Here is a 15,178-nt window from a genome sequence, read left to right on the forward strand (position 1 = left end):
AGACAAGCAGCTGTCCTTTGCTTGACAGTACTCCTAATTGTTTCTTTTACTTTAATAAAGTGAAAATATTGATCAAATCCTTTATTTTTCAGCAACATATCTCCCTTCAGCCCCAGAGCTTCATCCATGACTTACAAAAAAATACAGCACTATTCACAAAATGCCATTCAAAGTGCTTTTAGATGGGGTACAAAAGACTTGGAGCAATCCAACTTGTAACCAGGTGTGCTTAAGATATCAAATGATAAATAATACTGGTAGGACTGCAAAAAAAAAAGTGAGACAAACAGCATTCAGACTGGTCTTAAAGGCATGAACTGGTTGTGCACAGGTAGGCAACGTGTGGTCAGTGTAGTCTACTGGTGGAGCACGCTGTCGGGTTTGGGATATCCAAACAGCTCAAAGTCTGGTTCATACAGCTTGTACAGTTCTCTCCTCTCGGTGATGGGTATCTGTGTGAACCAGTCCCTTTCCCAGCTGGCTGCGGTGCGGTTTCGGGCCCCCGAAGGGAAGCGCAACAGATGATCCACCTTCAGTAGCTTCAATAGTTGCTCCGCATCCGTTTCCAGGGTTTCCAGTCGTCCAATGAAGTCGTACTTCACCTGACACGGATGGCACAAACGGTAAACCTGCAACGGAGAAGAGGCAGGCCTACGGTTTAATGTCAGACTAGATGTGTTCATATGCTGATGTACACGAAAAAGTTCAGTTCAGTTCAGTTCAGTTTAGTGGTGGTAGCATCCTCCATACCTCTAGTTGGCCGATAAGCAACGAGCATTCTTTTAATTACCAAAAAGGATTTGGGCAACGTTGCCTTCAACGGCAGATGGATGTTCATGATTCTGAACAAACTACGAGCACTGGAAAAAATGCCCCTCCAAAAATAAGTAAAAAAACAACAAATAAAAGACGTTTTTGCTTGAAATAAGCAAAAATAAATCTGCCAATGGAACTAGTAAAAATCGTCTTGTCAAGATTTCTTGAAATAAGATGTGATATTTGGGACTTTTGAGTTAAAAGTGATCTTGAAATTAGCTTAAAAACCTTTTCAAATAAAAAAAAAGCTTGTTTCATATGATATGTGACTCAAAACAATTTGTTTTCATGAATTTTTCACTTAACAAGATATTCCAGATGTATTGTATTAAAACAAGTCCCTATATCTGGCTGAAATGGTGCTTGTTAGGCAGTTGTGTCTTATATTAAGTGTAATGAGATACTCAATGAGACAAATATACTTGGTAAGATTTAGATTTTTTCCAGTGAGAGGAGACAGATTCTTGTTCATCTCTTGTTTCTTCAGTTAATCTGTGGTGGAGAGAGTTTTCATTGCAGCAGCATGAGGTCCAGCAGTGACCCAAAGAAACCGAATAAACTCAGAAAGAAGACTGCTCTGCTCCTGGAGCCCCTGGAGCTGATTGTGGAAAGAAGAAAGTCGCACAAGATTGGCAACAGAATGGACATTACTGCTCAGCTGCAAGCCTTAATACTGATAAAAACAACAGCTTGTCTTAAGAAACTTCTGCAGCTCTAATACAATAAGGTCTCATAAAGGAGTTTTATTACGCCTGCTGCCATAGCTTAACACAATAACTCTCCTCCTTTAAGCTGAAATCCATAATGTATGTGACTTTCATTTATTCTAATTTTTTTCTTTTGGTAAATCGAACTGAAACCTCAGTATGTCTGAGACAATCAGACAAGCATTTGTTGTTCTTCCTGAGAAGAATCTACTCCCTATCTGAGACGAAACAACTTTTATTTCCTGTACTTTTAACGACTGGAGTCTTTATTTATCATATTCTGTGTGTCTGTTATGAACTTGCTTGCATTTCTCTCAGTGTCTACGTGTTGATTTTCTGTTGATTTTGGTTACTTTTGGTCTGCCAGATTGTGCTTTGGATAGATCTGAACCTGTCTCTGCAGTGTTGTGGAGCTCCATGTGTTTCCCCCTTTAAAAAACCCTTTATTAAGTTTTATTAGCTCCGCAACACTTAGAAAAAAACTACTGTCTTCACGTAGTTATGATGCCATGTCCTCTGACTACACGGTATACATTGTCACAAAACGGATTCAGTTTGATTGGAGACAGAGAGACTCCACTGAACAGTACAAATACATTAGTATTAGGGCTAGGCAATGATTTTTAATCTAATTAATCACAGGATTTGTACACAAAATCCAAAAATGAATCCAAAAGTAGTGTATAGCTTTTAGCATTTAGCTTTATTTTAAATGTGCTGCCATATGAATGAAAGTGCCATAACATTTGTTGTGCAAACACACTTTTAACATCAGCATCTTTCTGTAGTTTTTATGTAGAAGCCTCGCTCCACTGTCTGTTTCCTTGAATGACTTGCTGCTATCAGTTGTGTGTTTTGCCTTTAAGTGATATTTTAGACTGGAACTACTACGCTGAGAAGACAATTCAACTTGGCAGTGTTTACAGATGACTTTGGTTCTGTCGACTCCGCCGTCTGGAAGAACTTTAAAATGAAAATGGCCGAGTAAAAGTTCCGTACCCTTCTCCATGTTTGGTGGATCCGCCGATTACTTTCTTTTCCTGTTCCACAGCAGACAGCAGCAGACTTTTACAAAATAAAAGCCTGTGAGCAACAGACTTTTACAAAATAAAAGCCTGTGAGCAACAGACTTTTACAAAATAAAAGCCTGTGAGCAACAGACTTTTACAATAATAAAATAAATAATAAAACAGGGGTGGTCCGTGGCGTAGTGGCCTGAGCAGGCGCCCCATGTACAGAGGCTATAGTCCTCGCTGCAGCTGGCCCCGGTACAAGTCCCGCATCGGACAGCCCTGTGCTGCGTGTTGTTCCCCCTCTCTCTGCCCCCTGCTTCCTGTCTCTCTGAACTTTCCATTAAAGGCACAAAAGCCCTCAAAAAAAATTTGTTTTAATTTTTAAAAAATCTTTAAAAAAAAAAATTTAAAAAAAACGTGTTAATGCGCGATAAAAATTTAATCAACGTTAAATAATTAATGCGTTAACGTGATATTAACGAGTTAACTCGCCCAGCCCTAATTAGTATTAAATGACACGTTGATTTATTTCTTAGTTTTTTTGCATACTCATAGTCATCATATCTCAAAACATCATAAATGTTTTAAAAGTATCATATGCTGGGGGTGGGGATAGGGGATTGGGGGTGAGTGGGGGTCAGGTCGGGTCAATGTTCTACCTCAAGATTTCTGTACATCTTTTTATTTCTTATATGTAAATGTTGATTTTTACAAAACTTTGATACCATTTAGAATTACACGAGCCCAACCTTGGGGTTGTTTTGTGGAGGGTATTTTTGTTATTGTTGAGATACTCATCTTCAATGTATCATTGTTACTTGTATATTCATCGTGGAAATAATAATAAAAAAGATTTGAAACCAAAAGTATCATTATGTAGGTTGGATAAAAAAAAAAAAGAGATTCAGTAAGAATCTCATGCTGTCTTTGGGGGGGAAATGGAAAAGTTGACGAATCCATTTAAAATATCCAGCATTGCCTTTATGTGTCAGCGTGCACTCGAGGTTGTACATCTTTGTATGTAAGACATATACCTGCCGCCAGTGTTCGTTGAAGACGCTTTCCCTCTCAGTCTTTGGATCGAGCAGATATGTGATAAACTGCTGAAACGTTGGTTTGATTCCTGCCGCAAACGCCTCAGCAGCCGTCTCCGGCAAACTCCCCGAAACGTTGCCATACTGCCGCAGCATAACCGAACCAAACTGCCTGTAGAAGTCCTCGTTGGGCCTTAACACACACACAGATGCACACACTTTAATAATGAATTAAATAAGTGAAAAGGATTGCTGTTTAGTCACGGGTGAAGCACATTCCTTTCCCATAAACCAGTGTACATGCACACAAGACACACACCTTCCAAACTTGTTCCTGAAGGCAGAGATAAGGCGCACAAACGGGTCTCTCACAAACAGAAACTTAGTGTAGTGCTGGAGCTTGAGTGCCATCAGGTGGCGGGACAGTGAACCATAATGGCGCCAAAATCTGGCAAAGAGAAACAGACACAGAAAGTACCGTAAGAGCTCATCTGTTGGTGTTTCTTCTCTCTTTTTCTTTTTTTATCTCGCCATGTCAAAATCTGTTAAGCTGATTGGTCTGCAGACATTTGGTATTGACATCAGATGACTTCTAAACACAGTCAGATCACTCCTGAAGGGGGAAAAGACATGTCTCGTATCACGATGCAGGCAGAGAAAAACACATGTTCGGCTCCCGAGGGGCAGAGAAAGGTCCGTCTGTGCTGCAGCACCAAGCCCCACCCGCCTGTCGTTTCCACACTTTCCAGCATCAGCTCGTTTAATCGCTCATTTAGCTCACGGATAGCTTGTCAAACAGTTTCAGTGTAATTGCATATCGGAGTGGTATAGCAGACGTCTTTCTTGGGAAACCATGTTCACTTTTTGTTAGTCAATGCAATAAAAAGTAGAGACAGAAACAACATTTTGATACGAGGAACCCAGTAAGTGCAAACTAAGTTGGCCAGTCTTCTCCCAGCCGCCTTCAGCTGGTGCAGAACGCTGCTGCCCGTCTTTTAACCAACACCAACAGACGTGTGCACATCACTCCTGTTCTTAACTCCCTCCATTGGCTTCCTGTCCTTTAATAGAACTGATTTTAAACTTTTAATGTTTGTTTTTAAAGCTCGCCCCATCGTATTTATCTGAGCTTTTAACAGTCCTGGCAGAGCTCTGAGGTCAACAGATCACTGGTCACTTTATATTTTCAAACTGTTTTTTAAATTGTTTTTTAAATTCTTAGATTGTTTTTAAAGTGTTTATAATTGTATAAACATTTGTATTGCTTTATTATGTCTTGCTACTGGATGCTTGTATTTTCTTCGGGATCAATAAAGTATCTATCTATCAGTTTCTGCCCCCAGGCTCTGGAATAAGCCCCCCGTCCAGCTGCGTCTTATTTCTGACCTGGGCCTCTTCACATCTAGGCTAAAAACCTACTTATTTAGGATTGCTTTTAATACCCAGTAGTATGATGACACTTTTATATTATTTTATCTTAATATTTTATTGCTTTCACTGTTCTTTTATTGTTTTTATTTGTTTTTACTTCTTCTTCTCTTTATTTATTACCTGCTGTAAAGCACTTTGGTACACTGTAAGGATTGTCTGTAAAGGGCTGTAGAAATAAAGTACATTTACATTTTATATTTAACCCCTTAACGTCTGAATTTATATAGCTGTATATAAAAAAATGTTTTGTGTGTGTTTTAGCCTTTAAGTAGATGGTAAATAATGCTGAGATTATTAAATTCACTTTTGCACAAAAAAAAAATTAGAAATTTTGGTATGTTGCTTATTTGCGACAACAGGTATAATGGTCAATAATAAGATAACAACAACACAGTAATATAACAGTGAAAAAACAATGTTTTTTTATTCACCCTTTTTTTAAACATATTTATTTATATAAAGGTTCCTAGGTCCGTAGTGAATATGGACTAAACGGCATTGGGGGAATAAAGATGCTATCTCAGCTGGTTGATTGAGTCAAACGGTTTGTAGCACATATGCGACAATAGGCGTTAAGGGGTTAAAATACACAGACTGATTCACTTTCAGGTCTGAACTGTGAAGCTGTCTGAAGCCATTTCCTTCTGTGTTCATCGTGGGATTGAGAAATGCGGCTTGCTTGGCACTCTTTCTGCTTTGCTACATCTTTGGTCTTTGGTCAAATCTTGATTTTATTGCAAATTACACAGCAGACGTGGCTTACATCCACTCTGTAGTTATCTTGTTCATGTAGACATTTCTAAAACTCGTGCTGTCCTGTGTGCCCATTCAGCATTTTGAGGTGCGCATGCTGTAGAACTTGGGAAGAAGTTTGTCTTGTGCTAATGAAAGTTAATACATATGACACATAATCTCTCCTCTGTGAGTCTTGTTCCCTAATTGAAAAAGCCAATGTTTCCTTATGAGTGCCAGTACTTTCCTTTATCGACTTTTTCCCGGAGGAAAAATTTAGCATGTGACCTTTGGAGCGTAAAGAGCATTAGATTTGCAATCACTGCAAATATGAAAGTCAATTTCAGAGTAAGAAAAACCACTGGGGGACACCAGGGTCATCCTGAAATGATATTCATAAACCACACAGAGAGGCTGAGTTCAGTACAAGAATGCTAAAAAGTCTGTTTCTGCGGTGCAGAAGTGATTTGGAATCTTAAAACAAATCAAATTAAATGAAAAAAATCCTATTCCCGTTATAATCCGTTCTCTTTTTAATTATGTTACTCATAATGTGCTTCCATTTTATCATTTGCTACACATTTACTCATCTTCCAGTCATTCTGCACAAGCATTTTGACATTGTGAAAATGCCATATTTTTAGATATACCTACATACATACATATTTATTTATTTGATTTATTTGATTTATTTTTTATATTTCCATATTTTTCATTTTAAATCGGCCTTATCTTTGTCTGTAGCATCACCAACTACAGTGTCAAATCAAAAAAACTGATCATTTTGTGCTGTGACTGCCCTCTCAGGGTGGGTTTGTCTCATAGTTTCCCTCATTTTCATACCCAATAAAACATAACAAGCTTATTTTACTAAGAACTCAAGAGGGCATGCATTAATTCAAGCTGATATGTATTAAATATTAGAGCACCTTTCTAATGGCAGGAGAAAAAAACTCCCTGTGTATATTTTATGGTCTGGAGCACTTACAGACTGTAAATTTTGAAGTTTGCTGGAGTCATTGCACTTAAAAGGTTCCCGTGTTTGACAGGGTGTACAAAGTTCAAACGAAAAGTCGCGGCTTTACGAAATACAAATGTTTAATGTCTGTTTGGAAGCTGCTTTGGCACACCTTTCGCATCATTTCTCATCACTCGGCTGACAAGTGATGGCAGACCGAGCCTCAGAGGACGGGCCTCAGAGATTCAGCAGCGAAATGATCAGACAGACAGCAAAGTAGGATATGGTAGATATATAACGTGGTTTATAAATGTTAGGGCATATAGACCTCCTCTAAAAGTCCCTGCAAATAAAAAGGTAAGATTGTAAAAGTAATCTAATCAACTCCTTGGTTTATAGGGATCGCCCTAGAGCTAGGGATCGCCCTGGAGCCAGGGATCACCCTGGAGCCAGGGATCGCCCTGGAGCCAAGGATCACCCTGGAGCCAAGGATCACCCTGGAGCCAAGGATCGCCCTGGAGCCAGGGATCGTCCTGGAGCCAGGGATCGCCCTGGAGCCAAGGATCACCCTGGAGCCAAGGAACACTCTGGAGCCAGGGATCACCCTAGAGCCAAGGATTGCCCTGGAGCCAGGGATCGCCCTAGAGCCAAGGATCGCCCTGGAGCCAAGGATCGCCCTAGAGCCAGGGATCGCCTTGAAGCCAGGGATCGCCCTGGAGCCAGGGATCGCCCTAGAGCCAGGGATCGCCCTGGAGCCAGGGATTGCCCTGGAGCCAGGGATCGCATTGGAGCCAGGGATCGCCCTAGAGCCAGGGATCGCCCTGGAGCCAGGGATCGCCCTAGAGCCAGGGATCGCCCTGGAGCCAGGGATTGCCCTGGAGCCAGGGATCGCATTGGAGCCAGGGATCGCCCTAGAGCCAGGGATCGCCCTGGAGCCAGGGAACGTCCTGGAGCCAGGGAACACCCTGGAGCCAAGGATCGCCCTGGAGCCAAGGATCGCCCTGGAGCCAAGGATCACCCTGGAGCCAAGGATCACCCGGGAGCCAAGGATCACCCTGGAGCCAGGGAACACCCTGGAGCCAAGGATCACCCTGGAGCCAAGGATCACCCTGGAGCCAGGGATCACCCTAGAGCCAAGGATCACCCTGGAGCCAAGGATCACCCGGGAGCCAAGGATCACCCTGGAGCCAGGGAACACCCTAGAGCCAAGGATCACCCTGGAGCCAGGGAACACCCTAGAGCCAAGGATCACCCTGGAGCCAAGGATCACCCTGGAGCCAGGGATCACCCTGGAGCCAAGGATCACCCTGGAGCCAAGGATCACCCTGGAGCCAGGGATCACCCTAGAGCCAAGGATCACCCTGGAGCCAAGGATCACCCGGGAGCCAAGGATCACCCTGGAGCCAAGGATCACCCGGGAGCCAAGGATCACCCTGGAGCCAGGGAACACCCTAGAGCCAAGGATCACCCTGGAGCCAAGGATCACCCTGGAGCCAAGGATCGCCCTGGAGCCAAGGATCACCCTGGAGCCAAGGATCACCCTGGAGCCAGGGATCGCCCTACAGGTCGCCAGTCCATCACAGTGCTCAAACATTTATTATGTAAAAACATGTCAGATTAATGGCAGACATAAAATAATAAGGAGTGCGCAGACATTTGTGTGTCATACTTTGCGAAGGTGAGGTGGATAGAGGAGTTGTGCACGAGGTCAGGGGGCACGGCCTCTGGGTCGGTGTAAGGTTTTCCTGAGGATGGTGAGATCAGAGACTGAGACAGAACCACCATGACTCTCTTCCAGTTGGTGCACGCCACCTGAACAGAGGGACGCCATAAGAAACAGAAGCAAAGAAAAGGTCGACTGTTCAGGAGATAAAGATAAAGAGAAACTATGGAAATGGGTGCATGCATGGCAGCGGCATGTTGATCCAAACACAGACACACAGAAAGGAGCTGTACCTTGGGAACATAGCAGTAGATAATCTGGTGCGTGTCATCCACTATCAGGTGGTCCAGTTCCCTGTTGGGAATCTGCTCAAACGCCCGAGTCCTTCCAGGGAATTCCATCTTGTCCTTTCCTGAACACGAGTCGGTGACCCTCTGCTTCCTCACCTCCTGTTCCCCATCACCAACAGGTAAGTGAGTCCTCTTCTTCTCCTCACGCTGCCTTAGTTTCTCCTTTGGCTCCTCCTTTCTGTGCTTCTGAGCTGCTCCTTTGTGGAGAAGAGTAGCGCTGGAAGTGGCGGTGGAGACGGTGACAGGAGAGCTGGTCTGTGATATGACGGCGGACGCAGACGGGGAGGCACCTGTGGTAATCCGGTTGCAACAGCCGGAGTGAAGCGGCCCGTGTTTCAGATCCTGAAAAGGGTAGAGACCGAACCCCCCGACGTCATCCCAGTAGACGATGATGAGCAGAATCATAAACAATGAGCCCAGGATGAAAGCTACTCGTAGACCGCGCCATGTTCCCATGATTAAACCACATTAAGGGCCGTGAGTGGCGAAAGAAAAACCGAAGCGTCTATCTCTGCTCCATGGTAGCGACCAATCACGGAAGGTGGCACTTCCTGGTCGGCAGCCGCAGCTAAAAAGAGAAAAAGAGGAAGTGAAACTAAGACCCCAGTTTTTTTTGGTGTGTTTTTAACATTCATTCATTACATTTTAAAAGAAACAGAAGCACACTGCAAAAAGTGAAATCTGAGTAAAAATAAATATCTTAGATCAAAGGGATATATGCTTATTTTTTGTCCGATAAGATAGTTCTTCTATGTTAGACTGTTTCACTTGTTTTAAGTGTTTCTGTCCTTAATTATCTAAATAAGATATTACAGCTTGTTACTGAGATTTTATGACCTGTTTTGAGTCTATCTGTGATAGCTGTAGGTCACAGATAGCTGTAGGTCTTTCCAACAAGGAAGCCATCTAGTCAAGTTTTCAGATGACACTGCACTGTTATCTTTATTCCAAGTTCCACATTCCAGTCATGGGCTAGCGTTGACATCATTTGTGAAGTGGTGCGACAATAATATTTTAGATTTAAATGTAGCCAAAACAAAGGAGCTCATAATTGATTTCAGGAGGGCAAAGGCAGAACCAATAGCAAGACTCATACATGGGGGGGATGTGGAAATTGTTGATTCTTACAAGTACTTAGGTACAATATTTGACAGTGAGCTCAAGTTTCATGTAAACACAGAGACAATTGTCAAAAAGGGACAACAGAGAATTCATCTGATGAGGAAGCTTAACTCCTTCAGTGTCTCTAAAACTATTTTACGTAACTTTTATCAGTCTTTTATTGAGAGTCTTTTAACTTTTTCTTTTTTATGTTGGTTCAATAGCCTATCAGTCAAAGACAAGAACAGTCTCAGCAGCATTGTTAACACTTCATCAAATATTATTGGAACACAGCTAAACAGTCCGAGTGCTCTGTTTAACAAACAGGCAGTCCAAAAGGCTAAAAGTATCATCAGTCAGCCTGATCATGTTTTAGGTGGGGAATTTCCATTAATGCCCTCTGGGAGGCGCTATTATTCTGTCAGGACAAAAACAAAAAGGTATTTTGGATCCTTCATTCCTACAACCATTAGATTATTAAATAAGGTGTAGGGATAGAGTATATTACTGACAATTTGATTTACTGAGCGCTGTTCATCACTGACAGGACAGGGTGTTTGACTGTATGTGTGTGTTAAGATGTATATGTTTTTATCTATCTATTTTTCTTATTTATATTATTTAATGTTGATTGATGGAGACTGGGACTGCAAACTTAATTGCCCACTGATGGGATAAATAAAGTTTTCTGAATCTGAATCTAAGTACATGCTTGAAGCTAGAATATCAACAGTTTCCAAGCTGGTTTCAAGAAATATAAGGCCTAGTGCATACCACTATGTCAAGATAATGGCTCTAGCATTTACTTAATTCAAGAATATTTTTCAATATATTGAAAAAATAGGCCACGTGTATTTAATTAGAATCAAGAAAAATTTTAAAATACACTAATTCTAAGGTATTTGTTGGTTAATTGAGATTAGATATTTTTACTTGTTTTGAAAAATCTTGACAAGCCACATTTTCTTGTTCCATTGGCAGATAATTTTGCTTTTTTAAAGCAAAACACACCTAAGTTTTGTACTTTTTTTCCTTGTTTTTGAAAGCTGGCTTTTTGCAGTGCAGTAAATACATACTGTTGATAATATCTTTAGTGGCTTGACTTCACATAACAGACATGCAGAGGATTGACCTGAAATGTTACTCCGAAAAGCTAAGTGAACCTGACCTCATTTCCAAAAGGCATAAAGTTAAATGTGAGGTTTTTTTAGTTTTTTTTTTATATTTTGTAAAACAAATCTTTGGCTTACACCTGTGCAGGTGAGGGGTCGTTGTTTTAGAGGTAAGTTTAGGGTCACAATTTTTTTTTTTTCTTAAGGTCACTTTTAAAAGACAAGTGTAGCACATATCAAAGGTTAGAAACCAACCGAATGATGTTTTTTCTGCGATTTAAGCGTTTATTTTCTGTTATTCGACTTAATCTGATCTGCCCTCTGTGCTGCTTTGCTGTTCATGGTCATTTACATGTCTTAAATACATTACAAACTGCCTGAAAACACTTCCAGCCCTCTCAAGCTTTGTGTATAACAGAAAAATCTGTTCTTCTGAGAGCCAAGCAGCACCTGAAATTAACTGTTTATTGTGACGAGGTTTGAGGAGTCCAAATATTTAGACAATTTTTTTGTCCTTTCCAAGCGGTCACAGTCAATGAGCCACGGCCTTGTAAAACGTTTGGCAGAATAACACCTTCTTTTTGCAGTCTCTTTCACTTATATCACTCCCGTTACGTTCCTTTATAACATATGAGTTTACTAAAGATTAGGAACAGTCTCACAACTGAGACAGAATAATGTTCTTCCGATTTCACCTCAAGCAACAAATTGATCTAAATACCAGATTTATGGTCATTTTTTCTATTTTAGTGAAGGTCTTTGCCCTTCACTCTGTTTCCGTTATTGTTTTTATTGTTATTGTTTATTATTGTTTTTACATTGTTCTTATGTTTTATGCCTTGTACTTTGTGCTGTTATTCATGTACAGCACTTTGTTTCAGCCACGGCTGTTTTTAAAGGGCTTTATAAATAAAGTTGAGTCACTTGCAGGAGGTGAGAGATTTGTTTTCTCTGTTGTGTTAACGCCCACGCCTACCTATAGGCCGCTGTCATTTCTTACACCAAATACACAACGTTTGCATTTAGGCTTAAAGGGTGTCTGGTTCCATGGCAAACACAATATCCTATTCTACCTATTATAGCCTATTTACTAAACTATCTTAGGCATTATAAGTGGGTAAAAAGTGGGTAGGCTAGTTTAAAAGGGAACTCAATCAGGGCAATAACTTATCAGACCATATCAGGTACTCTTAATTTAAGATTCTGACTTTTTATTTTGCAATATTCCCTCTTGTAGAAGTATTTATTGACTGCTGCAGTAAGATTAAAGCGTGTTCAGTACCTGGACTGAAATATTGTTCATTATTTTGTTGCACACTGTGTTTTTTAGTGATATTTCCTCTTATTAAAGGCTGACTTGATTATGTTTGATGGGCTACAGAAGGAGGAATTGAAAAGCTAAATGGCTGAACTCAAAGGAGTTTCTATCTGCTTGGATAGCCTACAGCTCTGTTAAACCTGTTGAGGTTCATGCAAATTTGAACAAATGTTCGTAGACATCCAGTACAGGCTCATTTTCTGCATACAGTACGGCAGTGTTGGTGGTGGGGTTCTGGCTGGGGGCCTGGGCCCCCGTACAGCTGTATGCCTAGCAACGCCCCTGCTGTTGATGCTGTTTTTTGTTTTTTTTTTCAATTTAAATCTGTGCCTCCTCAACCTTTCTTTCTTTCTTTTTTTTTTGGTGCCTAACATGCCCCAGATGTGGATCACTCAGCTTAAGTATCATCTCCAAACAGTGGAGCACAGTTGGTCTATGAGTGTCAGTCTGATCGTTTCATGTGTGATTTTGCATAAATTTGCCACAGTGACATTACAAACATGAACAACAGTGTTTGTAGAATGTAGACATTTTTTAAATCCAGGTTAAAAACATTTCTTTTCTCATGTGTCTATGCATGAAATCTGCACGATATCTTTGAACTTATCTGGACTGTTGCTCGTTTTTAAATTAATTTAAATAATTTTATTTCTTTCTCTTTAAATTATTTTATGTAATGCTTCTTCCACTCCCTGCTGCAATGCTTTTATTTTATGTGAAGCACTTTGAATTGTTCTGTACATGAAATGTGCTACAGATACATTTGATTTGATTTGATTTGTAGAAATGACATCAGTTGTTTTGATCTGCCCTTAATTCATTCAGATACCGTAAACACAAAGATAAGGGCCCAAAAAAACAAACAAAAACACGCATAAAAGTACAGAAATAAACTCTTAGGATACGTGGCTGCATCCACACAGCTTCTCAGTGCAGCACAATAACCTGATCTACACTACATGATATGCTTGGCTGTGTTTTGGAGCGCAGGGGCCGTGGGAACCGCAGGCTCCGCCCGGGACGCTCAGCTGTCACGGAGATGTGAACAAACGGGGCTTGAAGTGGAGAGGGGGGGGGGGGGCGCCGGCCTCAGGAGGGTTTACACCCCTTATTGTCTGTCCCATAAAAACATCTGCTGTCGGTGCGTGGGTGGGTGGGTGGGTGGTGGGGGGGAATTATGGAAAAAATGACGGTCCCCAGTAAAACCAGATAAATTCCAGACACAGAGAAGCTCTGCAGCCCCATGCTTTGCAACAGAAAATTACAGGGTCTCTTTTTAGGGGGGAGGGCTGGAAAAAACCAAAGTCCTCACAGACTGGAGAACTCTCCTCTCCTGCCACGCGTTGCGCACACTGGCGCGTGAGCACCGACACGCGCAGGAAATAAAAAAACAAACAAAGATATGAAATCATTTGCGCGTGTGAACTCTAAACATGGAGCTGGGTTACCGGTTCAAACACTCCTTGGATGTTAGTTTATTTCCCTGAAGCCTGAGGGCGTTTTAAGGCGCCGTTAGGCGGTTTTGTCTCAGGTAACAGGCCCGCTCCTCCTCCAAAGGGACGGACACCGGCTCCTCTCATTCCCCGGGGGGGAAACAATCTTAATTTATACAGTAAACAGTTACAATGTGCCCTTTCATGGACGGCTGCGGACACTGTCTCTGTCTGTGTCAGGCAAAGCAGACACTTTGTCTCCGTCCTCTCCTCTCCGCAGCCGACAGAAAGTCGCAGCACATTTCCTCCACAAATATCCCCTCACTTCAGCTCCCCGGTTATTATTATTATGGGTCTTTATTCTTCCTCTGATGTGCAACAAAGCCCGCTTCGGTTCATTTCATACCTTCACACCGGCAGCATCACAGGGACAATAAGTCCATCTGAACACTCGTCTGTCTGTGTGAAAGAAACAATAAAAGAAGAAAGAAAAACACCTGATCCGTGCGTTCAGTCTTACCCAGGAGAGGAGATCCGTGCCGCTCAGAGGTCCCCCCTTTCCGTCCGTCCGTCCGTCTGCCCGGTGAGGAGACCGGGCGGGCACAGCAGAGCTGCAGCGGTCTGCGCTCCCCACGGAATCAATCTGGAACTCTCGCGAGATGTGAACACCGGCCACCCACACGTTCCAAACACAGTAGTTTTCACACAGCTCATCAAATAGAGTTTGACATCAGGATTTAGGCTGTAAAACCACCATTATCCAGGATTCTGGTCCTTAAACTAATACAGACACCCCCAGAAAGCTTCCGCAGAATAATGCTTTAACCGAACTGGTGAGAAATTAATCTGTACCATCATTTTTAATTAGGCCTGGGCGAGTTAACTAGTTATTATCGTTAACTCGTTAATTATTTAACGCCGATAAATATTTTATCGCACATTAGAGCAGGTTTTATTATTTATTTTATTTTGTAAAAGTCTGCTGCTGTCTGCTGTGGAACAGGAAAAGAAAGTAATCGGCGGATCCACCAAACATGGAGAAGGGTACGGAACTTTTACTCGGCCATTTTCATTTTAAAGTTCTTCCAGACGGCGGAGTCGACAGAACCAAAGTCATCTGTAAACACTGCCAAGTTGAATTGTCTTCTCAGCGTAGTAGTTCCAGTCTAAAATATCACTTAAAGGCAAAACACACAACTGATAGCAGCAAGTCATTCAAGGAAACAGACAGTGGAGCGAGGCTTCTACATAAAAACTACAGAAAGATGCTGATGTTAAAAGTGTGTTTGCACAACAAATGTTATGGCACTTTCATTCATATGGCAGCACATTTAAAATAAAGCTAAATGCTAAAGGCTATACACTACTTTTGGATTCTGCGTACAAATGCGATTAATTGTGATTAATCAGGGAAATCATGCGATTAATTAGATTAAACATTTGAATCGTTGCCCAGCCCTATTTTTAATTGTTTCGAAGTTTTCAGTATTTATAGCTACTATGTGTTTTT

At 41.7% G+C, this 15,178-nt stretch overlaps 1 protein-coding gene across 2 annotated transcripts; it reads right to left on the minus strand.

The window, feature by feature from the left end:
• Nucleotides 1–77: 77 nt before the first annotated feature.
• LOC142379186 (carbohydrate sulfotransferase 12-like) lies at nucleotides 78–14,291 on the minus strand. 2 transcript variants are annotated; one of them, XM_075464318.1, is made up of 6 exons: nucleotides 14,189–14,291; nucleotides 8,648–9,272; nucleotides 8,361–8,503; nucleotides 3,890–4,018; nucleotides 3,571–3,763; nucleotides 78–629 (listed from the first exon to the last, which is right to left on the minus strand). In XM_075464318.1, exons 2-6 carry the CDS (start codon nucleotides 9,158–9,160, stop codon nucleotides 357–359), a joined length of 1,251 nt encoding a protein of 416 aa, XP_075320433.1. In that variant the 5' UTR covers nucleotides 9,161–9,272; nucleotides 14,189–14,291; the 3' UTR covers nucleotides 78–356. The 2 variants fall into 2 exon arrangements, with proteins under 2 accessions (XP_075320433.1, XP_075320434.1); XM_075464319.1 differs by lacking the exon at nucleotides 3,890–4,018.
• Between the last annotated feature and the right edge of the window lie 887 nt (nucleotides 14,292–15,178).

This window comes from Odontesthes bonariensis, chromosome 4, assembly GCF_027942865.1.
Source record: "Odontesthes bonariensis isolate fOdoBon6 chromosome 4, fOdoBon6.hap1, whole genome shotgun sequence".
Classification (NCBI taxonomy): domain Eukaryota; kingdom Metazoa; phylum Chordata; class Actinopteri; order Atheriniformes; family Atherinopsidae; genus Odontesthes; species Odontesthes bonariensis.

What these genes read in the sequence shown, in the direction of transcription:
- LOC142379186 (XM_075464318.1), bottom strand. Translation starts at nt 9,160, where the DNA reads ATGGGAACATGGCGCGGTCTACGAGTAGCTTTCATCCTGGGCTCATTG. An exon ending in ATCCACCTCACCTTCGCAAA is followed by an intron (nt 4,019 to 8,360) that starts GTATGACACACA and finishes TCTCTTTGCCAG; the next exon opens with ATTTTGGCGCCATTATGGTT. An exon ending in TTCAGGAACAAGTTTGGAAG is followed by an intron (nt 3,764 to 3,889) that starts GTGTGTGTCTTG and finishes GTGTGTGTTAAG; the next exon opens with GCCCAACGAGGACTTCTACA.